Below are 26561 nucleotides of genomic sequence, written 5' to 3' on the forward strand. Positions count from 1 at the left end.
GTTTACCGCGTGGTGTTGGGATTAGTAAATCAAGTCAATACTGTACATACATGGACATAAAAAAGATGAAACAAAAAAATACACATATCACTTGCCCCTGATTCTGAAAGATTCTGGCTAATCCAACACTTTTTATGAGTTATGGCTTGACATTATTCTTGTCCATGTGAAAAATGACATCACAGTCTCTGTACCATTGCTGTGTTTTAATGAGGTGGCTGTGCAGAAATATTGTCGATGTGCTGGTGCTATAGTCCTGGTCGAAGCAACTATTGGTCCCTTGGGGACCAGCAGCTATCATCTCCATAAATCTCACCTTCACCGCCATGCATTATGTTGTGCCTCAGTAATTGCACTTATAAACATTTCCTTTGCTATGTCTTCTGGCCATGATGTCTTCACATCCTATGTAGCTCCGCAGATAATCAAAATGCTAACACAGGCCGTTTTTGGTAAGGAACATCTGCTGCTCATGAAAAGAGATTACAATTTGACAACCATTTTGCAGCCGGCGATCCTTCTCATTAAAAATACCCACTTGCTTTTTGTGTTTGTGTGTGTGTGTGTGTTGCTCAGTGTATATGAATAATTAAAATGGCTAGCAACTGTAACTCAACAGTTGCAGCATCCTATTTGCTGCTGAAGGGAAGGAAATGAAGATGGCTTTTTAGTTGATGTTTAATATGCACACAAGCTGAAAGGTAAAACAACTAATGTTACATTGCACAGAAGCAGGTGTTGCTTTTATTAGCCGTGCTTGCAGAATTGTCGCTTGATTATGTGTAATGACCATGGAAATATTATTATTTCCTTCCCTTACAAGCATTGATAATATGGCAGCTTTTCTCGCCCTCTTCTGAGAAACATCTAAATGCTAATCTGACTGGTATCTGCTTGTAGCTAATGTGACACTCATAAAGGAGCTGACAGGTGTATTCATGGGTCTTTAAAAGCCTTTCTGTTAGCCAATATCACACCCTTTGTAGTCTGATGCCAGATAATAGAACATACAATTAATCTAAAGATGATTTCCCATCCCGTATCCTGCTTTAAAACCTTTTCTTTGCTTAATGTCACAATCCATCATGCATTCTTCTCGTAAAAAGCACTTCACTTAAATTACAATGTAAAAAAATTGCACTCATTTGTTGGCCCTGTGTTGAGGTGGCGACTTGTCCAAAGTGTAACCCTGACTTCTGCCCGAGTGACCACCCCCCCGACCCCGAAAGGGACAAGCGGTAGTAAATGAATAGATGGATGGATGAGTGACTCTGTCAGGTTCAAACACTGATGACATCTATTAATCAGACAAGAAGCAAGGAATCATGCAGAGACAGAGTTCAATTTAGCTCATGAGGAGAACGCATGGAGCTGCACACTTAGTCACAGTCTCGCCCTACGCTCTAAGGTTCAGCTCCCGCGTCCCTCTATTTATTCAGGAGTTCCACAGTCAACATCACTAAGGCCGCCTCTAAAAGGAGTGGTCACATATATTATGCAAAGATGGTCCAGGACGCACAATAAGTGACGGAATGTGCTGGGGGCCTTGTGATTTCAATACAAATATATGAACCACACATTTAGGTTTGAGTGCACTAAACACTGTAAAAAAAAAATCAATATTATAGACAGTAATCAGACTCACCAAAACATTCGGTACACTTGCATGAGATCCGATAATATCCGATACAAGAGCTGTATTAAAAGAGGAATTACGTGAACCATTTGTTTAGTATTGTGGTGTTGAACTATACTGCACTGGGTTTTCTAATATTTTGGCAGCCTTGTTTAAGTATGGGAAAAGGAAAGAATATTCAGATAACTAGAATATACATTTCCGGTATAAATTGCATGTGAATGCCTTATGTGCGCAAGCCGCCGATACGCGTCAGTGGAACTGAAATGTTTGAATGTCCAGGGTGAGTGGAGTATGTGGATGTTGGAGTGGTTCAAATGGGATTTGAAGAGGTTTGTATATTGCCAATTTATTTTCAATGGGGGAAATGGTAATTCAAGGTACTCCGGAAATTTTCGGAACCGGGAAACATGTTGGCTTGAATGTTCAGGATGAGTGGAGTGTGTGGATGGTGGAACGATTCAAATTGGATGAGAAATTTGAGATGTGCATGATATATTATTTACCTATTAGTTATCACTGGAGATAAATTCCTGGTAACTACAGCTTCAATATCCAGGGTGTGTGGATGGTGGAATACTTCAAATTGGGCGAAAAATGGGAGAGAAAAATGCCCTGGAAAACCTGTAATTCCTGGTAATCAGGGAACTTTGGGAAGAAAAAAAATATAGTTGCCGGCCGAGCCAAATGTTTTGATACTTGAACGGTTCTGATCGGATGAAAACTGGGGGAAAACGAGTCAAAAGAAAAAAGGGCAAAAACAGTGTTGTTTTTAAAAGCCAGAATTTGTAATAATCAGGGACATTTTAGAACCTGAAACAATTTGAATCGGATAAGAAATGTAGGATATTTAATGATTTGTTTTTGCCAAAATTATTTTCAATGGCAAAACGTTCCTGTAATTCATGGTAATCAGGTACATTTTCGAACACTTTGGCTTGAATGTCCAGGGTGAGTGGAGTGTGTTGATGGTCAAACGGTTCATATCGGGTGAGAAATGTGGGAGTTATGCAAGTCTGAAAATTGGCCCATTCAATGGGAAAAATGTCCTGGAAAACTTCAAATTCCTGAAAATTTGTGATACTTGGGAAGATGAACATTTGGTAGATAACGATTCCTGGACAGGCAATGTGAGATGAAATGGCCATGCTTAACAATAAGGTAACAAAGACCATGATAATAATCAAATGATTATATTAAAATGACGAAATGACATGCATATTGTGTTACATACTGTATGTATAGTACCTAATTTTATCAATACAATGAGTTATAAGTATTATTATTGTTATTATAATTAGGTTTGAACTGGTGCCGTCAAACGATTAATCTTTTTAATAAGATTAGTCACACTTTTGAAATTTGATTAAACACTATTAATCACTGTTAATTACTCGCTTGCACAATTTAAATCAACTTAAAAAAAGACCCCAATATTTTGTCACAAATATTTTTTTCAATAAATGATTGTTCGCTAAAGTGGGGAACAAATGCAGTTGTGTCAGTCCAAACTAGGCATTAGCTCCGCCAAGCATGAAAAGACTGTGGCAAGTGTTTTTTGTTCTCCTTTTCTGGGGCCAAGTGTTGCAGTGACCCACCAGAGTCAGCAGATGGCAGTTTAGTGCAAAAAGCCTTGGTGGAGGTCTGCACCCTGTTGGGGTAAAATAGTTTTTGATACAGCGCTTGTGTTGTACAGTATTGTGCAGATGTACCTAGTGTATTGCACCTAAGCATTGCCTCTTGGAATGTATATTGGGTAACACTTTAATATGGGGAACACATATTGACCATTAATTAGTTGCTTATTAACATGCAAATTAGTACCATATTGGCTCTTAATTAGTCATTATTAAGTACTTATTAATGTCTTATTCTGCAGGGCCTTATTATACAACCAGTAAGCCATTAACTAAGAGTCTTCCCTCAATAACCTCAGAATTATTGCTTATTAGTAACCCTAACCCTAACCCTAACCCTAAGTTCCCCTAGTGTCCAAATAACTGTAAATTACGTATTTGTTATAGAGATGTCCGATAATATCGGACTGCCGATATTATCGGCCGATAAATGGTTTAAAATGTAATATCGGAAATTATCGGTATTGGTTTCAAAATTATTGGTTTCGGTTTCAAAAAGTAAAATTTATGACTTTTAAAAACGCAGCTGTGTACATGGACGTAAAGAGAAGTACAGAGCACCAATAAATCTTAAAGGCACTGCCTTTGCGTGCCAGGCCAGTCACATAATATGTACAGCTTTTCACACACACAAGTGTGAAAAGTGACAAGTGTGGTCAACAGCCATACAGGTCACACTAAGGGTGGCCATTTATAAACAACTTTAACACTGTTACAAATATGCGCCACACTGTGAACCCACACCAAACAAGAATGACAAACACATTTCGGGAGAACATCCGCACCGTATCACAACATAAACACAACAGAACAAATAGCCAGAACCCCTTGCAGCACTGACTCTTCCGGGACGCTACAATATACACCCCCCGCTGCCCCCAATCCCCGAAAAACCTCACCCCCCCCAACCCCGCCCACCTCAACCTCCTCATGCTCTCAAATCATTTCCCAAATTCCAAGCTGCTGTTTTGAGGCATGTTTAAAAAAATAATGCACTTTGTGACTTCAATAATAAATATGGCAGTGCCATGTTGGCATTTTTTTCCATAACTAGAGTTGATTTGTTTTGGAAAACCTTGTTACATTGTTTAATGCATCCAGCGGGGCATCACAACAAAATTAGGCATAATAATGTGTTAATTCCACGACTGTATATATCGGTATCGGTTGATATCCGAATCGGTAATTAAGAGTTGGACAATATCGGAATATTGGATATCGGCAAAAAAGCCATTATCGGACATCTCTAATTTGTTACTTTAATAAGCAACTAATTAATGGTGAATATGTTCCCCGTACTAAAGTGTTACCGTATATTGTTAACAATAATACAATGTTTTGTGTTTTGCAGATTGTAGCTTTGAACAAAACAAAGGAGCGCATGAGACCCTACCACGTCAACCATGAAACAGAAGACCCCGACATTAAAAAGATCAAGAAGGTATACAAACGCATATCGTTAAGAGGCGAATGAAACGAACGCCTGCTCTCTGCAAGGTGATGTGTTTGTCTCGCCTCAGGTACAGAGCTTCATGCGAGGCTGGCTCTGTCGGAGGAAGTGGAAGATCATCGTGCAGGACTACATCTGCTCTCCTCACGCTGAGAGCATGAGGAAGAGGAACCAGATTGTCTTCAACATGGTGGAAGCAGAGACAGAGTATGTCTGTTTGCACATTGAAGGTTGAAGGCCTTTCTTTATAAGGGGTCAAATTATATACCGTATTTTTCGGAGTATAAGTCGCATCAGAGTATAAGTCGCGCCTGCCGAAAATGCATAATAAAGAAGGAAAAAAAACATATATAAGTCGCACTGGAGTATAAGTCGCATTTTTGGGGGAAATTTATGTGATAAAACCCAACACCAAGAATAGACATTTGAAAGGCAATTTAAAATAAATAAAGAATAGTGAACAACAGGCTGAATAAGTGTACGTTATATGACGCATAAATAACCAACTGAGAACGTGCCTGGTATGTTAACGTAACATATTATGGTAAGAGTCATTCAAATAACTATAACATATAGAACATGCTATACGTTTACCAAACAATCTGTCTCTCCTAATCGCTAAATCCCATGAAATCTTATACGTCTAGTCTCTTACGTGAATGAGCTAAATAATATTATTTGATATTTTACGGTAATGTGTTAATAATTTCACACATAAGTCGCTCCTGAGTATAAGTCGCACCCCCGGCCAAACTATGTAAAAAACTGCGACTTATAGTCCGAAACATACAGTACATATTTTTTGTACATCTAAAACACTTTCTTGTGGTCTACAAAACATGTATTAGTCGTTCTTTGGTCAAAATGTTGCATAGATTACATTATGTTTTAAAGAACGTCTTCAAGCCGTTTTCTGACCATCTCCTCAGGATGCGCTGTTTTGTGTCCGGTCTTATTTACGTGCCTCCACTTTGACAGTAGCTGCGTTTCCATTGTAGTTTTTCGCAAAAAAAGCCATTAAAGGACATCTCTAGTTTAAATTATATCCGACATATAGCTAGCCACTATTAGAAGGTATACAGTCTCAAATACCACTGTTAAAGTCACAATAATGTATTTGATAGTTCGATAGTTACTTTAAGGCTTTACAATCCTTTTAAAAGCACATTGGCTCAGTAATAACAGCATCGATGGCGTTTCCATGGCGACCGAGCATCGGCTACTGCAGCGATATATAATACATGTATTGGTGGACCAGCCAGATCTGCTCACATGTGCTGTTGTGTTTCTGTGTTCTTTAACACAGGTATGTCCACCAGCTCTACATCCTGGTCAACTGCTTCCTCAGACCATTGAGAATGGCTGCCAGCTCCAAGAAGCCCCCCATCAGCCACGACGACGTCAGCAGCATATTCCTCAACAGGTGCGCGGTGACAAACGGACCAGATTTGTTGCTAATCAAAAGGAAGACGTGTGTGCTATGTAAGGGAGCGTGAACACTGTGTTGTGTTGTGTTGCAGTGAGACCATCATGTTCCTACATGAAATTTTCCACCAAGGCTTGAAGGCCAGGATTGCCAACTGGCCCACTCTGGTGCTGGGTAAGCTGTTACCTGACCCCCTGCCCCCAAACACACGCACACATACACACATTGTGTGCAGTCGCTCAGTGACGTCATAGTTTCTCTACATCCAATTTGACTTCTTCAAACATTAGCGTTGACGTCTTAACGCAACACACACACACACTAATTTCACTATCTCTGTCACCAACACGTAAACACATTGTAGCGACAAACAATAAGCACCTAGGGTAGAAGGCGCCTCGGTGTTTTTCACCTCTTTTTAAAACAGAAGGGTGCGCACTGATTAGCATCGCCAAGGAGACACACTGCCGACATACACTGCAGCAAATTGCTAGGGACAAATTCAAAAGAGGAGAAATGGAACCACTGAATACAATTCCGTCTTATCACAATTCTGACTGAAGCAAAAGGAAATATTTTTGCGTTAAGTCTCAAATATAGCCCAATAACTGATTGGTTAACTAAATTTGGTAACAATTTAGTATGGGGAACATATTCACCATTAGTTAGGTGCTTATTAAAGTAACAAAGACTCAATTTAGAGTTATTTGGACACTAGTGGAACATATAAGGGTTAGGGTTAGGGTTAGGTTTACGAATAAGCAATAATTCTGAGGTTATTGAGGGAAGACTCTTAGTTAATGGCTTACTGGTTGTATAATAAGGCCATGCAGAATAAGGCATTAATAAGTACCGCATTTTTCGGAGTATAAGACGCACCGGCCGAAAATGCATAATAAAGAAGGAAAAAAACATATATAAATCGCACTGGAGTATAAGTCGCATTTTTTGGGAAATTTATTTGATAAAAGCCAACACCAAGAATAGACATTTGAAAGGCAATTTAAAATAAATAAAGAATAGTGAACAACAGGCTGAATAAGTGTACGTCATATGAGGCATAAATAACCAACTGAGAACGTGCCTGGTACGTTAACGTAACATATTATGGTAAGAGTCATTCAAATAACTATAACATATAGAACATGCTATACGTTTACCAAACAATCTGTCACTCCTAATCGCTAAATCCCATGAAATCTTATACGTCTAGTCTCTTACGTGAATGAGCTAAATAATATTATTTGATATTTTACGCCACATATGTCAGAGTCAAGGCCCGCGGGCCATATCCGGCCCGCGAGAAGGTTTTTTACGGCCCTTGGGATGATCTTGATTTATTATTAGAACCGGCCCGCAGACCGCAGATCTTTTTTTTTTTTTTTTTTTTTTTTTTTTTTTTAGACCGCAGATCTTTTACACGCACCAAGCGGATGCCGGTCCAAGGTTCCGAAAGGGGGCGAGCGGCCCGCCGGGACGCGCCTGCCGGCCGAAGGGCTGCAGCCCGGCCGTCAGTCGCGGAGCCCGCCGTGCCACGCGCGCCAAGGGGGCGGGCCGAAACCCGGCCCCGAGGCCCTGAGACTTCTGCTTTGTTTCCCCAAACCGCGCGTCACCGCCGGGCCCGCACCACCGTCGGGCTGCAGCCCGAGCGTCGGTGGCGGAACCCGTCATGTGCCGCGCGCGCCAAGCGGAGCGGGGGGGTCAAGCGGGCCGAAACCCGCAGGCCACCCCCTCACCACGAGGCCCTGAGACTTCTGCGTTTGACCCCTACGCGCGGCCCGTCGGGACGCGCCCGCCGTCAAGCCACGAGGGCCAGCCGTCGGGTCGCGGAGCCCGCCGTGCCACGCGCGCCAAGGGGCGGGCCGAAACCAGCGGGGGGTTTCGGGCACCCAACTCGCCTCCCTCCCACGGAGGGAGGAGGGGGGTTTAATGTGAACATTACTGTGCAATCACATATTTAGAGTTTTTACTCAATTCAAGTTTAAAAGTTAAAGTTTAATATTTGTTTTCACTGCATGTTACTTCTCCTTAAACAAAGTGTTGTTTTTGATTTATAGATTTTTGCACTTTATTTTATTGTATTTCAATTTAATTATATTTTAAAAATATTTCAGTTGAGTGGATGATAGAAAATTGCTATTATTGTTTTTTTCTTTGAAGTAAATTTAGCCCACTTTTGCTAAAATAGAAAATATAGGCTACTGATGGTGCCTTGAATACCGGTTTCTTTCATTTAATGTTCATGTTATGGGGATTTTTATATAAAGGAAATTTGTCTTTTGTGTCTGTTGAAAATTAAAGATTACTGACAGAGCCATAAGAAAATATTGCTTTATTTATCTGATCATATTGGAATATATTTGTTAGGTTTTCAGTAGGTTCAATTAGGTTCACTAGACTATATGCGTCATTTAAAAATTTTTCAATGAACATTCGAACAGTCCGGCCCTCGGCTTGTAGCTAAATTTTTTATTTGGCCCTCCGTCCATTTGACTTTGACACCCCTGTTTTACGCTAATGTGTTAATAATTTCACACATAAGTCGCTCCTGAGTATAAGTCGCACCCCCGGCCAAACTATGAAAAAAACTGCGACTTATAGTCCGAAAAATACGGTAATTAAGAGTCAATATTGATTTACTAAATTTGGTAACACTTTAGGATGGGGAACATATTTACCATTAGTTAGTTGCTTATTAAAGTAACAAAGACTTAATTTAGAGTTATTTGGACACTAGGGGAACATATAAGGTTTAGGGTTAGGGTTACTAAGAAGCAATAATTTTGAGGTTATTGAGGGAAGACTCTTAGTTAATGGCTTACTGGTTGTATAATAAGGCCATGCAGAATAACGCATTAATAAGTACTTAATAATGACTAATTAAGAGCCAATATTGATTAACTAAACTTGGTAACACTTTAGTATGGAGAACATATTCACCATTAATTAGTTGCTTATTAAAGTAACAAATACTTAATTTACAGTTATTTGGACACTAGGGGAACATATAAGGGTACGGGTTAGGGTTGGGGTTACTAATAAGCAATACTTATGAGGTTATTGAGGGAAGACTCTTAGTTAATGGCTTACTGGTTGTATAACAAGGCCATGCAGAATAAGGCATTAATAAGTACTTAATAATTCTACAGCGTGAGTCAATTACAAACCGAAGGCTGCAAAGTATTGACTGTGTAGTTACTGTGTGTACAATCGGATAAAAGAACATCTAATTTACATTAAGATGCATTTGTATTTACTTTTTTATGTGCAAGTTATTTTTTCCTTTTCCTGAATTGCGCCACACGAAAGGGTAAATAAACATTGGCCAAAACTTGTCCCGCTACTCTGTTGCCATTATTTTTCGGAAAAATACGAACACACGGTGGCACTGTCATCAAACCAGAGTGACTTAAAAAGCTAAAAAAAAACTAAACAGCTCAATGTGCTCTAGTCTAATTAAAATCTTAAAGGTACTGGGAAGCACGTACGTAAAATTGGACCATAATTGGTCGAAACATCAAGCAAAACTTCTTTGCAAAGGCACAGGCGGGACATACGGTAAATGACTGTAGGTCATTCACTATTGCTCTTATTATTCAACTTTCACCTTCTATGTATTATGTGTATGCTAGCATTTTCAGCACAATGGCACAAATTTAATTCACAGTCATGAAAATAGTGAACACTTATGTACAGTACATGTGGTATTTTATTTTAGTAAAAATATGAATACAATTATTTTAAAGATGTCATTACAGGGTGTTATGTGCAGACTTTTTAGCCCAAAAATGCATTCAATACATTTTTGGATAAGGCTGTAAAAAGAGAAGTTGTAAGTATACTTTCCTAATGCAATGTATTGGTATGTCCATATGAGGGTGTCCCATGATGGGCCAAGTCGGTGTTCAAGGTAATCACAATGAGTCAATGTTTTTGAAACAAGTGGTAACCACTTCACTGATTATCTAACAGGTACTGGTTCACTCCTACCTCCCTGAACCATAACATAACATCTCCATAGACAAAATGAACAATGTCATGTACAGTTTTGCCGTCCAACCACTCCATGTACTGTACATAAGAAGTCAGTGGTAAAGAGATGTGATTCTTTGTTCGCTCTCTTCCCAGCCGACCTTTTTGACATCCTGCTGCCCATGCTGAACATCTACCAGGAGTTTGTAAGAAACCACCAATACAGCCTGCAGGTTTTGGCCAACTGTAAGCAGAACAGAGACTTTGACAAGCTGCTTAAACAGTACGAGTCCAATGCCGCCTGTGAGGGGAGGATGCTTGAGACCTTCCTCACCTACCCCATGTTTCAGGTCTGCGCAACGAATGGAGATTTTCAATCAATTAGGATAATAGATTACAGAGAGTGCATTTTTACTAATAGTAAATAATATACCGGTACAGTATCTCGTGTCTGGCTTTTTTACAACCGTGTGTATTTTCCTGGAACTAAAAACACAATCATTGTTGTTTAAATAGCTGGGAAAAAAGTGCGTATCAAAATAGTTTTCTTGCTTACAGTTAAGCATGTTGGTGGTTGCATCACGGACTGGGGATGTATGAGTGCTGCAAGCACTGCAGAGCTGTGGTTCATTGAGAGGAAAAATTAATACTAACATGGACTGTAACTCACTAATGTAACGGACTGATAATGAGCACAGGCACACACCTCCACAAGGGCCTGATGTATACATCAGGTGCTAAAGTAGCGTATGCAAACTATAAAAACGCATGTACTATTATCGTACTATTATCGGATGATCTACTGTGTGCATTGTGTGTAACGCTACAGTGGCCAAAAATAGTACATAAGTGCAAAAGTGATGCAGACTGCCGTATTTAAATTAAGATTTTTGGACGTGTTACCAGCTGTCATCATGGAGACAATCTTCTTTTTCTTCTTCTTTGTGTTTTACGGCGTTTGGCATCCAGCTTAATGGTGCATTACCGCCACCTTCTCCTCCGGAGTGTGGGTCAGACAGTTTTTTCTCAAATCTAAATCCCTTGGAGACAATCATTTCCCTCCAAATTCATGTTACCAAGCTTCAACATGTGGCATTTTGTTATGTTTTGAAACATGCAGCACACAACTATATTCTGTGCCACCTTTTATGGACAATAAAGAATGCTTCTGCAGTGCGGTCTACAACGGAACCCACTTTTTAGCACACCGAAAGAGACTGCGGCACAACCGTTTGTGCGTAACTGTGCCAGTTTGCTCGTAGATTCCAAACATGATGAATATAAATGCAAACGTGCGGCTTTGATGAATCACAGTGCGAGTGGTAAATGATTATATTTGCATCTCCTTCTACTACTCTTGTGCGTCTTCTGATAATCTGCATATATTCTGCATATGCATGATGACAGACAAGCTAAATGGATTGTTTTCGCTATTTTGCAAATTAGCTTTGCTTGCGCAATCAAGTTTGCACGTTTTAATACACGCAAACCTTTATGTTGATACTTTGGACACAAATTGGACACGATTTGAGCATGTTCACTGTGAAGTGGGCTTACTTGTTGTGCTGGCTATTTAGACAATAATTGTTGTGTCTTTAATTATTTTTAGTGGATACCTAAAAGCTGTACACAGACTACTTTAACCTATATACAAGTTTCATTTTCATAGTGTTGACTCTTTAGACAACCTAATAAAAGTGGTTGCTAATATGACTGTAAAATGCATATGTTCCTTCTTGACTGCACTTAAATGTAGAATATATGTAGAATATATTTATATTATTCATATATTATATATATAATATATTATATATTAATATTATTTGTATTATTTATTATTATTATTGTCTATTGTGAGCGAACTGTGGTGCTGAATTTCCCCCAGGGATCAATAAAGTACTTTCTATTCTATTCTATTCTATTCTATGAACTCACTTTTGAAAGACTATTCATACTGTATGACTACACCATATTTTTCCTAATCAAATCAAATACTGTTATTACTCCTTTGTTGTACCAGATTCCTCGTTATATCATCACCCTGCACGAGTTATTGGCACACACGCCGCACGAACATGTGGAGCGTAAAAGTTTGGAGTTTGCAAAGTCCAAATTAGAGGAACTATCAAGGTAAAGGGGACTGTTTTTAAATTGTTCACCCCTTGTTTAGTTTTAACACTGACAGCTGATTTGTGTTTGCGTGCTCAGAGTAATGCACGATGAGGTGAGCGACACTGAAAATATTCGCAAAAACCTGGCCATCGAGAGAATGATCGTGGAGGGTTGTGACATCCTGCTGGACACTAGCCAGACCTTTGTCAGGCAGGGTGAGTCTTCATCAATTCCACATTTTGCAGTGCCACATTGCGCCAAAGCGAAAAAGATTTGTGTTGCATGAATTCCACAACAACTAATGAACATCAACTAATTATTTTGACTGGGAAAGCAGGACACAATAATTAACTTTGAAATTATTGGTTCTTTTTACATGTTTTATTACGCAGAGTTTGTATTCAAAGAAAGAAACACCAACAGCTCTCCTCATAACTAAACATCAAGTGCTTATTAAAACAAAAGCCTGAAACTCCAGATGATTCTTCTGAGACCGTTCTGATATCCATCCCTAATTTAGCCACAGTTACACACCTTACCTCTGCAGTGTCTTTTCCTAACACAGGCATCAACAAGTGTAATTTTCCTCTCATTAACATACATGGACATTCAATATTGAACAATATATAGATATATTTTTTTAGTGAATAGTAAAGGCAAATGCTTTGAATTAAACACTGTAATGGTACGACATTAAAATACTCCCCCTTTTATCACGCACAAATGCATGCCATATAGTTGCCTCACATGACTTAAAGCTCATTTTACATACCAATCATTATATATTATATTATCATTATCATTATCATATTGTACGGAGTAGCCAGACATACATTTTTGGGCCTCTGGTTAACATGACATAAAGTGTTACATGTATAGTCTGTGTATTGTGCTGTAAAAAATAGATAATTAAACTTTAATAAAATTTGAAGATTATTAAAAAATTTACTTCCTCTGAAAATGTATTATCAGTTGTTATTTTAATTTTTTTTAATAGATTAGGTCTGTGTTTCTCAAACTCTATTCACCAAGTATCGCCTCTCCAAGTACCACGATAACGACCGACATTAAAATACAGTAGCCTAATAGGCCTAGGTATTATTTAAAAACAAGGCCGAGGTTTTATTTAACAAGTATATATGTATTATTTGTGGCCATTGTAGCATTACACACAATGCGCAGACATCAGTAACAGTGATACTCTATATACGGTACATATTTACAGACTTCGCCAGTTGGGGCCCGCGACTACAGTTTGAGAATCTTTGGAATAGGTGAATTTCTAGTGAATAATCTGAACGGATGTTTCCATGGAAATGTTGCGCAGAAAAATACTGTTGACGCACATTTTATATGTATTTATAGAACTTGCAGTACTTTGCATTTTAAAAACAAACATAATTTACAACGCGGATCAAATAATTACAGGGCAAATGTTGCTAATTTCCGCAGCTGATGTAATGTTGTTTCATTAGACAGCTTACTACTTGAGAATGAATCAATAGCGGCTCTGCTCCAGTAGGAAAGGGATTCATATGGCCTCATTCCTGGGTGGATCTCGTGTGAGAGGAAAGTGGAGGGTTAATCATTCCACTCTACATAGGGAGGCTAACCTCCTCCAACCTCCGAGGACAAAGCTACGAACAATGGGAGACCGGGCTTTCTGCTCCGCCACTCCCAGCCTGTGGAACACTCTCCCTGACCACCTGAGGGCACCACAGACTGTGGATGCTTTTAAAAAAGGCTTAAAAACCCTTCTTTTTTAAAAAAACTTTTTTTTTTTTTTTAGATATATGCATAGTAGTTCTAGCTGTTTGGTTGTTCTAGTTTTTATTTATTTATTTTTTTAATTATCTTTTTATTTTTTTATTTTTATTTTTTAATACACTGTAGCACTTTGAGGTTGTTTACACAATGTAAAGTGCTTTTTACAAATAAAATCTATTATTATTATTATTACATATAGCTGCTGACTCTGTGGTTAGAGTTGGAATTGCCACAAAACACATTTTAAGATATTCAACACTCTATTGCCATCTGGCAGCTAAAGTGGACAGTGCACCCCCCGAATTCGTCACGTTTCATGTGTGAGGTAAACCGTGACAAATGGGGCCATATGACTCTCTTTCCTATTGTGGTTGCATCCATAAAGTGCACAGAATTTATCCTCGAATGCTTTAAGATGCAATTAATCAACTTTTAATTAATCGATTATCTCTTCCTACTATCCACTATGTGCTGTATGTAGTAGTCGCAGTGCAATACGTCAATAAGTATCTAACAAAATGTGCTTTGGAAATTGTATTGAGCTTAATCTGCTCTGTCCAGGTTCTCTCATCCAGCTGCCGTCAGTGGAGCGGGGCAAGCTCAGCAAGGTCCGACTCGGCTCGCTCTCCCTGAAGAAGGAAGGCGAAAGACAGTGCTTCCTGTTCACAAAACACTTCCTTGTGTGCACGCGCAGCTCTGGAGGGAAACTGCACCTCCTCAAGGTGACTTCTCCACCCCTTTTCTTCATGTTGTTTGATTTGAATGGCAACATTTGACTGCATTTTTGCTCCACTCCTGCAGCAAGGCGGCGTCTTGTCCCTAATTGACTGCACGCTCATCGAGGAGCCGGATGCCGGGGATGAAGAGTGTAAGCTGTCCACACACATTTAAGGTTAATTGGCTGCCAGGTGATAAGTGAGCCGAAATGAGTTCCCTTTAAATATCAGCAGCTCGCCCCTTTAAAAGTCAGGGTAGGATCTTTTGACATTAACAGTCCATTAATTTGCTCGCTTCTCAGGATGCAGAAACACACTTATACGTAGAGATAGCAGGTGCACTTAATTAACTTGCTTATCCGTCATTGTTCAGCTAAAGCCGGAGGTCAAGTATTTGGTCAGCTGGACTTTAAGCTGGTGGTGGAGCCATCCGACTCGGCTTCGTTCACAGTGGTGCTGCTGGCGCCCTCGCGGCAGGAGAAGGCTGCGTGGACAAGCGATATTAGTCAGGTGATACACACACACACACACACACACACACACACACACACACACACACACACACACACACACACACACACACACACACACACACACACACACACACACACACACACACACACACACACACACACACACACACACACACACACACACACACACACACACACACACACACACACACACACACACACACACAAGCATACTGAATAACAAGAACCTCCAAAGAGCGGGAGCTTGCCTCCACCGGGCTTTGGCGAGGCTTAGTGAAGCGTAAACACATACATGGGTGCAGCTCCCTGGAGGTGAGCTTCACAAACACAGAGGCTCCATGCTAGCATTCCTGCAAGACAAAAACTGATTTCAAGCCTCATTTGTCAACTCCTCTCGCTCCCTCCTAGTGCATTGACAACATCCGGTGCAATGGCCTGATGACCAGCGTCTTTGAGGAGAACTCCAAAGTGACCGTGCCTCATATGATCAAGTAAGTGTGGAAATGTGTGTGTGAAGAGGAGCACCCATCTCTTCATGCTGCATAACATAAAGCATTAAGCGGGTGAAGATGTTGAAACACAAAGTGTACCTTTTTTTGGTATGATGCTTTTTTTCTTGATTTATTTTTAATAGTTTGGTTTCTATTCTTTATTTGCAATACAGTGGAACCTCTTACGTTGAACATATAGTTTGCTCCAGTTTTTTTTAATGGATTTTACACTTTATTTCCTCTAAAGCAGGGGTAGGGAACCTATAGCTCTCGAGCCAGATGTGGCTCTTTTGATGACTGCATCTGGCTCTCAGATAAATCTTAGCTGACATTGCTTAACACGATAAGTAATGAATAATTCCGCTGGTAATCACAGTGTTAAAAATAACGCTCACAATATAAAACGTTCTCATGCATTTTATACCATCCATCCGTTTTCTACCGCACCTGTTCAAGAAGTCGCATTAATGGTAAGAAGTATTTTATTTATTATTGGCTAGATTCAGAATAATAATGTTATTAAAAAGAATAAGAGACTTATTATACTCTAAAAATGTTGGTCTTGCTTAAAAATGCACGCATTTAGTTGTATTCAGTGTTAAAAAATATTATATGGCTCTCACGGAAATACATTTTAAAATATTTGGCTTTCATGGCTCTCTCAGCCAAAAAGGTTCCTGACCCCTGCTCTAAAGCAATGGTTCTCAAACTTTTTTCACCAAGTACCACCTCAGAATACACTTGGCTCTCCAAGTACCACCATAATGACCAACATTCAAATACAGTAACGTAGCATTGTAGGCCTAAGTATGCATTAAAAACAAGGTTTTATTTAACTAGTATATTTAATATTTTTGGCCACAGTTTCAACAGGAACGCTGTTTTTGGATATAGGAAAATAAAGTGATTCTGTTGTGTTTGACTAAGGGGAGATGACGGTTCAGACACCAGGGGGCAGTAATGTTCAATAATTTATTATATATATAGTCAATATATATAATAATAATAAACAATACTAACTAATAAACTACACTGAGGAAATGGAGAGTGTCAAAACCCAAGCGTGTGTGTGTGTGAGGCTATGTGTGTAGTTAGCTGAGGTGTGTGTTACCAAGTGTTGTCGAGAGCGAAGGAACACAGAAGTCCGTGGGACAGGCAGATGATCCAGGGCAGGAGAGAAGAGACAAGGTCCGTGTCCAAGCGGGAGGTCGAGAATCCAAAAGGGCAGTCCGGGAAGCAAGGGCACAAAATGGTGACAGGACGCACAGCTCGCCAACACAGGAACAAGGGCAGACGCTGGAAGGACAAGGAAGATCAATGAAACACACGGGGAGAGAGAGAGAGCATAAAGATCCCATGATCGCTTTCTGTACGCCAACAGAAGGTTATATTCCGGCCCGGGACGGCAGGTTGAGCAGGCTTAAGAAGGCAGCTCGTTCATCACAGGCAGGTGCGCTGATTGCCGGTGAATGATTGCAGCTAGCGGCTGCTGCAGGGTGGAGACGCGCCCGGCACGTCCCTGGATGTGAGCGGCCGTGGCCGTGTCCCGAGGTGCGACAAGCAGAGCGCAAGGATGAGCCGTGACAGATTCTTTGTCGTACAAATAGATGGGGCCCGCGTACCACTAGTTGTACATGTACCATGGTTTGAGGATCACTGCCCTAAAGGAAACAATATAAACAGAAATGGTCTTCTCCAGGGTCAAACTGACCCTATGAGAGTGGTATATTGTACGCCCCAATTTTCTTGTGATTCAATTTTCTGTGTTGGTGACTTAGTCGTTGTCATTTTTTTTATTGAGTATGACTGCAAAATAACGCTCCATGGGGACATAGAAAGTTGCGAGTTGTTGCATACTGCTGTGGAGTTGCAGAGTCACGACAGTGTGACGTGTTGTGCCGTAAAGCGCTGCATTCGTTGAGGTAAACAAAATCGTTATCGTAGGCAAGAAAAACTTTTTCTCTCCTTCCCTCCTCCATTGCAGCTACTACTATTATCACCGTACAGGAAATGTTTCAAGTAACATTTTGACAATATAAACTATCATACATTTGTGAAAAGAAGTTGACACTGTAAAACATCAAACTTGTATAAAATGTGATGATGCATATGATCACACTCAACAAAAGCATTGGGACAGAGATGTAGTTTTTCTGCATTGAATATGAGTTCTGTTCAAGTTTCTTCAGATTTACTGTGCATTGTTCTAATTTGCTTCTTAATGGTCGTTATATCGACATCCCTTTTGGACAAAATGTGTTTCCAAAATGCCAAAGAAAAAAAGGTTTTATCTCAAGAGTTCTTTTGACGCCATGCGGGATGACGTCACATCTTTTAGAACATGCGTTGCATTATATTAATTCAAACAACATTTTGTGCAATTTTCAAATCTGAATTGTAACACAACATTAGAGGTTCTGCTGTACAGTACAGTATATTGTTTTTTAAACCATTGTAATTCAGCTCTTCTCATAGCCTTGCTTATCAATCCAACAAGTCACCCATGCTAGTGTGTGTTGTGTTTTGTGTGTGTGTGTGTGTACACGTGTACCCATCAGATCCGATGCACGTCTCCATAAAGATGATGTTGACATTTGCTTCAGCAAGACGCTCAACTCCTGCAAGGTCCCGCAGATTCGTTACGCCAGCGTGGAGCGTCTGCTGGAGAGGTTGACCGACCTGCGCTTTCTCTCCATCGACTTCCTCAACACCTTCCTGCACACCTACAGGATCTTTACCACTGCCACGGTGGTCATGGACAAACTGGCTGACATCTACAAGAAGCCTTTCTCTTCTATTCCCATCAGGTCAACCCACAAATATTAACTTTATCTAAAGTCTTTGTTTTTAATGTTCTAATTACAGCTGTGGTCATGAACTGGTAGCAGGCAATAATTGGAGAGACACATTTGAAAACACGTATTTGTTTTATCTTTAATAATGAAGTAAGATTCACAGCAACAGAGCCGATGTTGTGATAGTACTCAGCCAACTTTAATATTTCTAATACGTTCCTTGTAAACTACAGTACGACAAGTGTAACACACACCAATACCTAAATAGCACAACCAACATTTCAAAACAAGGTAGATACTACTGACACTTAGGATACTTCAATTGCAACTACTGTACTAGCATTTTGTGGAGTTAATGAAAAAGTACAATCAGGAGGTTGCCCACAGACACAGTTGTTCACACCAACGTATTTTGGTGCTGCATTCATTACCCCAGAATTTATTTAGCTATTTTGCACCATTCAACTATAGGGGACTCACAGTTAATTGAATAGATGCGTTAATTTGAGCTTTTATAGTATTTTGCAAATAACTTAATAAATTAATAAAGTTTATTAGGGAAGCTGAACAAAATTGATTCACAGCCAAATCACAAATCATATTTATTACGATTGTAAATCAATTTGTAATTTTCAAAATCGATTAAAAAAAAATATATATATATTTTTTTAAGAATACATTGTTTTCAATCAATCAGTCAGTCAATCAATCAATCAATCAATCAAAATGTAATTATATTGCCCTTTATCACAAATGTCTCAAAGGGCCAACAATGATAAACCGTGGACGGGGACCACCTCGGGTCCCGACTTGGAAGAGCTAGTGTGGCCGAGCAGAAAAGAGAAGCGGCAGGTCAACTGTTGAAAAAATAAAATAAAAAATAAAAAAGGCCATCTCTGCGCTAACTCGCTGTGCATATACAAACGTTTGTATATGTCATATGTAAGCAGTCAAGAGAAGCTGAGAAACTGTAACCTGTTTTGAAAGGTTTTACTGCATCATATTTCTTGTACCAAATAATATAATTTGAGAATCGGTTAAATTTGAGTTGTGTTAATGGAGAATTGATTTTAAATTCGAAATTGAATCAAATCGTGAGTTGTTGGAAGATTCACATCCCTAGAGGTTGTGGAACAATGGAATACTTTTTTATTTAGACTTTTTCTAATACACAGGTTGCAGTTTTATGGAGGATCTTATTCCAATGTAGTATTTCAGTAACAGTGCTTAAGAGCTCAATTTAGGCGATAATGACACATTCATTGTGACAAAGTATATAATAATGTTCACATTGTGGTTTATGACCATACATTTCTAATTTTAAGACAAATTCACAGTATTGTCGTTTTTCAAACATTTGTGTTTTATATTTGTGCATACTGTACATCCAATAGTAGCAGTACTTAACCAGCTTTTTGGCATCTATATAGGAATATATGAAAGAAGATTTCCTCTCACTCACTCATCCCTTCATGTTCCAGTAACCTTATTAGGATTCTGGCCACATTGGATATCTGTGTTTATATTCCCTCACCGGATTTACTGGGATTTTCAATAGGAAAACGCATTTTCATGTGTGGGAACTCTGGTTTGAAAGTGGAGTTCAGTTGTTCAGTAGTTGTGGCTTTGTATTCAGGCTGGAAAGGAAACACAGGTAGTGAGTATTAACGTCTAATTACATGTTTATATGTTCAACTACTCAAACGTGTAATGGCAACAATGTGCCCATTAAATGCCATCAGTTCCATTTAAATCATAAAGCAAATATAACTATATTAAATGATAAGTAATTGTGAAAAATATGGACATGCGTACATTGTCCCACCTAAAATAATATAAAAAATAAAATTGCAGTACTTTTCAAGATACTCAAATGATGCAAATACATTCCATCAACTCTTAAAGGGGCTGTTTGCAACTTGCTCTCAAAAACAGTTTGACCTTGGCTGGGATTTATTCATAGACAATTTATAGACAGGTGCATGTGAATAAATTAGAATAGTGTGCAAAAGGGTTTGAATTCAGGAATTCTAACTGAGATTACTAAGATCCAAATACCAGGCGCTAGACAGTGTGTGCAAAAAATAAAATTGTCTGTACTACGAGTGGGCGTGTTGTGTGTGATCAACTAAAACTGCGTGTGCGGTTGAAAAGTGGTGCACAACGCCCTATTTAAATGAGGATTTTTGTCATCATGCTCCTACTTGTGTGTGATGTGTTGAACCAGCAGCACACATCTATCCATTAGTGAGGTGAATTATATTTATATAGCGCTTTCTTCCATGACTCAAAGCGCTTTACATAGTGAAACCCATTATTTAAGTTACATTTAAACCAGTGTGGGTGGCACTGGGTGCAAGTGGGTAAAGTATCTTGCCCAAGGACAGTGACTAGAATGGCAGAAGTGGGGATCGAACCTGCAATCCTCAAGTTGCTGGCACGGCTACTCTACCAATCGAGCCAGGCCACCACTATAATCCGTAAAACCATTTTTGAACAGACACATATGCACAAATCCACAATGCAAGACTTCTTTTAATGTTGAAGATATAATATAATTGTATATTTCCTGAATAAACCAAACAAAAACGACAAAGAAAAGACAGACACCAAGATGCATAAATCGAAGCTATACAATTATAAAAGGAAATTGCTGAATAGACAATGTGCCTAATATGTTTTATTTTTGGATGTCCAAAATGTTGACCCACACACTTAGGATGGCCTGCAGCCGTGTGTGGAAATGTCAATATAAAACGCAAAAAAGTGCTCGCAAAACGGCGAAGCGTGTTGATAAATCCCGTTGCGTGTGCTAAATTATTATATTTGCATTTTCTCCTCCCGTTTTGTTGATCAGCATGCATTTTGCATTCTAATGAAGACAGAGACGCAAAATGGATTGCACGTCTTATTCTGCTCACTTAACAGACGCAATCCACTTTGCACACGTTCAGTAGATCAGCTTTGCGTGTGCTATTAGGTTTGCACAGATTTTAGTAGTGTACTGCATGTTCCACAACGCTGCAAAACACCACAGGTTTTAGCATGTTGCCATGGACGTGACGGTAAATTACTGTCTCAATGGTGACAGCCGAGGCTGGCCACAAAAACCTCAATTAAACAGAGCAGTCTGCACCACTTTTGCCCTTTTCATTCAGTTGTACACTGCTGCACGGTCTTACTAGACCACTCATAACGTGCCCACTAATAGTAGGAGCAATTATTTAGTTAGCACACATTATTTATGACTTGTTTTTTGGATCTTAGTCAATCGGGCCCGTAGCGTAGTAAAGAATATGAGAGTGAATTAAAGTAGTGAAATAGATCAACTTTTCAGATGTATATTTTCATTTATTTTGACATACTTGTAGGTCATCATGTAATTAGGTGATAAGTCAGTAAGTGTATGTTTATATTCATGTTAAATTGCTCTTTCTCTTTTATTATGCTAACATGTGTGCTATGTATATATTTTTAGTAATGTTTAGCGCTGATATTGTCTCTCTTTCAATTACATAAGATTGTATTATTGGTCATTTTCATATTCTTATGCTGTAATTAGCATTGGCATAACGTTGGGATATTATTATATCACGAGTTACCTGCAGTGATTTCTACCCCTCGCATTGAAAGAAAATGTGAATGAAAAAAAGAGTGATAAGCAAAAGTAATTGAGGCAATTCTTTACATTGGGCAGAAAACCCACCATTATATTTAACCAACAACTGGTGGATACCAGTTTGGATATGTTATTGTTGTCTAAAACCGTATATTCTGGTTTCACTGAAAAGGCAGACATTTCAATACGTGGTCATGTTGTGTCTTATTAGAGATAGAACCCGATACAGTAGCTTTAGATAAAATGCAATATGATCCCATGTACTGTATCACATTGTTAACCTCACTTACATGTTTTGTGCCTCCATGTGAGCGACTCAAATACTTCTCTCTTCATTGTTACATCATCTATTTAACTGATGTTTCCACATGGCTGTGTGTCTCGTCATGCTCCGTCCAAACCGCAGGGGGCAGTACCACTCATTTGACCGTCTGTCCATTTCATCCATCTGTCCTGACTACAGTCTGAAGATCAAGAAGATAGCCGTGGATCAATCCAAGTAACCACATACTTTTTGTCCTTTCTTGTTAAGTCTCTCCCTCATGCCCTTTAGTCTTATATTTATTTGATGCATGACCTTCTATAAGTTTATGATGAATGGACACCACCATCCGGCCTGAAAACATTGTAGTTTAATTTAAGATGGCATGTTCTCTGACTTTGCATCCAAACTGAGTTCAATCCAGTCTTCTATGCTGCCTGCAATATATCCTTGTATATCTCATTTCATTTCAACCCATGCAACACCATTTTTGCTTTTGTTACGCACTGACTATCTTTGATTGCTGCTCTGTCAAGTGCCTTTGGATTTATTTATTAGCATTTGTCCATTTCGAAAGACAATCCTGTTCATAGGATATCATTTAGTCAATGAAGCTTTTGTCTGGATGTGAAGACAGTAAGAAAAGTAAGATGATGTAGGTACGAATTAAATAACGCCTGTTTAAAACGTAAAACCAAATATGTATGTTAGGATGACGACAATTCAACAACATGGACAACAGTATGGTGACACTTTTCAATCAAATAATTACTATATGAATGCAAAAAATATACATCAGCACAGTTATATAGAGTAAGTAATAGGACATTATGTTTTTATTAGAAAAACTAATTGTTGGGAACAGGTGTCTTTGGATATTTTCCAGGCCAACGATCCCCAAACTGAAGTACTGTTAGGATGGAGCGATGTTTTAATTAAAACTGGTCCTAAAGGTACCTTGTTATTGTGCAATACAGGTGATGGTCCTCTGGGTATAAATGAGTTATGTTCCTAGACAGTGATCTAAGCCAAGTTTTAAAGTGTAAGTAGACTAAAATATACATAGACCCCATAGCCACTCACACTACACGGAACACACAGGACATTTATATATACACTACCGTTCAAAAGTTTGGGGTCACCCAAACAATTTTGTGGAATAGCCTTCATTTCTAAGAACAAGAATAGACTGTCGAGTTTCAGATGAAAGTTCTCTTTTTCTGGCCATAATGAGCGTTTAATTGACCCCACAAATGTGATGCTCCAGAAACTCAATCTGCTCAAAGGAAGGTCAGTTTTGTAGCTTCTGTAACGAGCTAAACTGTTTTCAGATGTGTGAACATGATTGCACAAGGGTTTTCTAATCATCAATTAGCCTTCTGAGCCAATGAGCAAACACATTGTACCATTAGAACACTGGAGTGATAGTTTCTGGAAATGGGCCTCTATACACCTATGTAGATATTGCACCAAAAACCAGACATTTGCAGCTAGAATAGTCATTTACCACATTAGCAAAGTATAGAGTGTATTTCTTTAAAGTTAAGACTAGTTTAAAGTTATCTTCATTGAAAAGTACAGTGATTTTCCTTCAAAAATAAGGACATTTCAATGTGACCCCAAACTTTTGAACGGTAGTATATATATATATATATATATATATATATATATATATATATATATATATATATATATATATATATATATATATATATATATATATATATATATATATATATATATATATATATATATACACACATATATATATATATATATATATATATATATATATATATATATATATATATATATATATATATATATACAGTACAGGCCAAAAGTTTGGACACACTTTCTCATTCAATGTGTTTTCTTTATTTTCATGACTGTTTACATTGTAGATTGTCACTGAAGGCATCACAACTATGAATGAACACATGTGGAGTTATGTACTTAACAAAAAAAAGTGAAATAACTGAAAACATGTTTTATATTCTAGTTTCTTTAAAATAGCCACCCTTTGCTCTGATTACTGCTTTGCACACTCTTGGTATTCTCTCAATGAGCTTCAAACATACCTGTGAAGTGAAAACCATTTCAGGTGACTACCTCTTGAAGCTCATCAAGAGAATGTCTAGAGTGTGCAAAGCAGTAATCAGAGCAAAGGGTGGCTATTTTAAAGAAACTAGAATGTAAAACATATTTTCAGTTATTTCACCTTTTTTTGTTAAGTACATAACTCCACATGTGTTCATTCATAGTTTTGATGCCTTCAGTGACAATCTACAATGTAAACAGTCAGGAAAATAAAGAAAACACATTGAATGAGAAGGTGTGTCCAAACTTTTGGCCTGTACTGTATGGTTAAATATCGGTTACACTTACTTTTATCCATGTGGTCGATTTGCAATTGTGTCTAACTTGTATCTAACTTGTCTTTCAGGTGTCTCTACCTTGGTAAAATATTTTCCTGGGCTAGCCAGAAAAGATAACCACTTCTTCTCCCCATCTTGTAACGGCATAGAATCAATGACCACTCACCCTTACTTGAACATACATTATCTTTAGTTTTAATGATGGTCTATCGCGATAGTAAAAAAATGCCAACATTGGTGGCCATTTTATCCTCTCTAAGCTTTTTATGATGTTCATTTTCACTTCCATGTCACATTGCTGCATGGGAGACATAATGACGTCCGTAAAGTTGATAAAAAAGTGGCATCACTGTATTTTCAGTGTACTGTAGCTGTAGAACTGTCAGCTCTCTGACATTAAACAGCAAGTACACAGCGCAGGTTCAGCCTCACACACACACACACACACACACACACACACACACACACACACACACACACACACACACACACACACACACACACACACACACACACACACACACACACACACACACACACACACACACACACACACACACACACACACACACACACACACACACACACACACACACACACACACAGCAAGGTGGCGTAGACAAGCAACTGTGTCCTTCCACCCTGTGCGCTGCAACTAGTTCTGGTGCTAATCACTTGTTGAAAGCCCATTCTTCTGTTCTGTTGGATTAATGTCAATGTGTATTCAAAGACATTTAAATTTGTGATACATATAAATATATGCAATTTTATACATGACAATATATATATTTTTAAAAGTCTAATTAGGTAAAAATGTCATAAATCCCCCATAAAACAAATATTATATTAGTACTATATCAAGATCATATATAATATGCAATAATATCCATCCATCCATCCATTTTCTACCGCTTATTCCCTTCGGGGTCGCGGGGGGTGCTGGAGCCTATCTCAGCTACAATCGGGCGGAAGGCGGGGTGCACCCTGGACAAGTCGCCACCTCATCGCAGGGCCAACACAGATAGACAGACAACATTCACGCTCACTTTCACACACTAGGGCCAATTTAGTGTTGCCAATCAACCTATCCCCATATATAAAATAAAATAATTACATCAATAGAAACAAAACATTAAAAATATATATTTTTTAAAATTACTATTAATTATTTGATTGGAAAACATTTTTTTTTGTTGAATATTCATTACTTTTACATTTATAATATTATAATATATGGAAACCCAATATTAATTGAATACATAAATGCATGCAACATTGAGAAAATACAATACATTATTACAACGCAATACTTTACAATTTATTTTTTAATCATATAATCACTCTTTTTACATCTGATTAATCGTGTTCAAAAAGAAAATTACTTGCTTGTATAATCTAAATTAACTGTAAAAAACTAATGCATTTGGACACAAATGCAATTTTATTGTCAAACGACATACAGTATATTAACATTTTTCAATGTTTTACATGAATTTGTTTGCTCAAAACCTGATAATGATATTATATAAAGTCACGTCTGGGTTTATTTTGAAGTTACATTTTCCAGCAAGAACAGCCATTGGAGTTTCCTCTGACATTTGCATTGACCTGATCACTGACCATATAGCAACCCCGGCCGCCTTTCAGGTAACCATCAGGAGATTGTGCTGTCAAAATAAATTGCGTTATTGATCTGCGTTTATACATGATTAATGCGATAATTGTTTGTGATTAATCGCATGCGTTAACTTACAGCCTAAGTACAACCTTAATATAGATATATTTATGAATTTAGAATGTTTAAGT

At 38.5% G+C, this 26561-nt stretch overlaps 1 protein-coding gene across 5 annotated transcripts in view; it reads left to right on the top strand.

The window, feature by feature from the left end:
* The window catches only part of rasgrf2b (Ras protein-specific guanine nucleotide-releasing factor 2b), a 136398-nt gene that overhangs the window by 78202 nt on the left and 31635 nt on the right, over positions 1 to 26561 (top strand). For 3 of the 5 annotated variants that reach the window (XM_062025497.1, XM_062025498.1, XM_062025501.1), the window contains exons 4-16: positions 4625 to 4714; positions 4794 to 4930; positions 6030 to 6146; positions 6244 to 6323; positions 10278 to 10471; positions 12142 to 12251; positions 12330 to 12448; positions 14562 to 14722; positions 14802 to 14868; positions 15090 to 15226; positions 15619 to 15701; positions 18260 to 18508; positions 22522 to 22614. In XM_062025497.1, coding sequence (XP_061881481.1) covers positions 4625 to 4714; positions 4794 to 4930; positions 6030 to 6146; positions 6244 to 6323; positions 10278 to 10471; positions 12142 to 12251; positions 12330 to 12448; positions 14562 to 14722; positions 14802 to 14868; positions 15090 to 15226; positions 15619 to 15701; positions 18260 to 18508; positions 22522 to 22614 — 1637 coding nt within the window. The remainder of the gene's footprint in view (positions 1 to 4624; positions 4715 to 4793; positions 4931 to 6029; positions 6147 to 6243; positions 6324 to 10277; positions 10472 to 12141; positions 12252 to 12329; positions 12449 to 14561; positions 14723 to 14801; positions 14869 to 15089; positions 15227 to 15618; positions 15702 to 18259; positions 18509 to 22521; positions 22615 to 26561) is intronic. The other 2 variants (XM_062025499.1, XM_062025500.1) reach the window with 1 other exon arrangement.

The sequence above is a fragment of the Entelurus aequoreus genome, linkage group LG17 (genome assembly GCF_033978785.1).
Source record: "Entelurus aequoreus isolate RoL-2023_Sb linkage group LG17, RoL_Eaeq_v1.1, whole genome shotgun sequence".
NCBI classification, from domain to species: Eukaryota; Metazoa; Chordata; class Actinopteri; order Syngnathiformes; family Syngnathidae; genus Entelurus; species Entelurus aequoreus.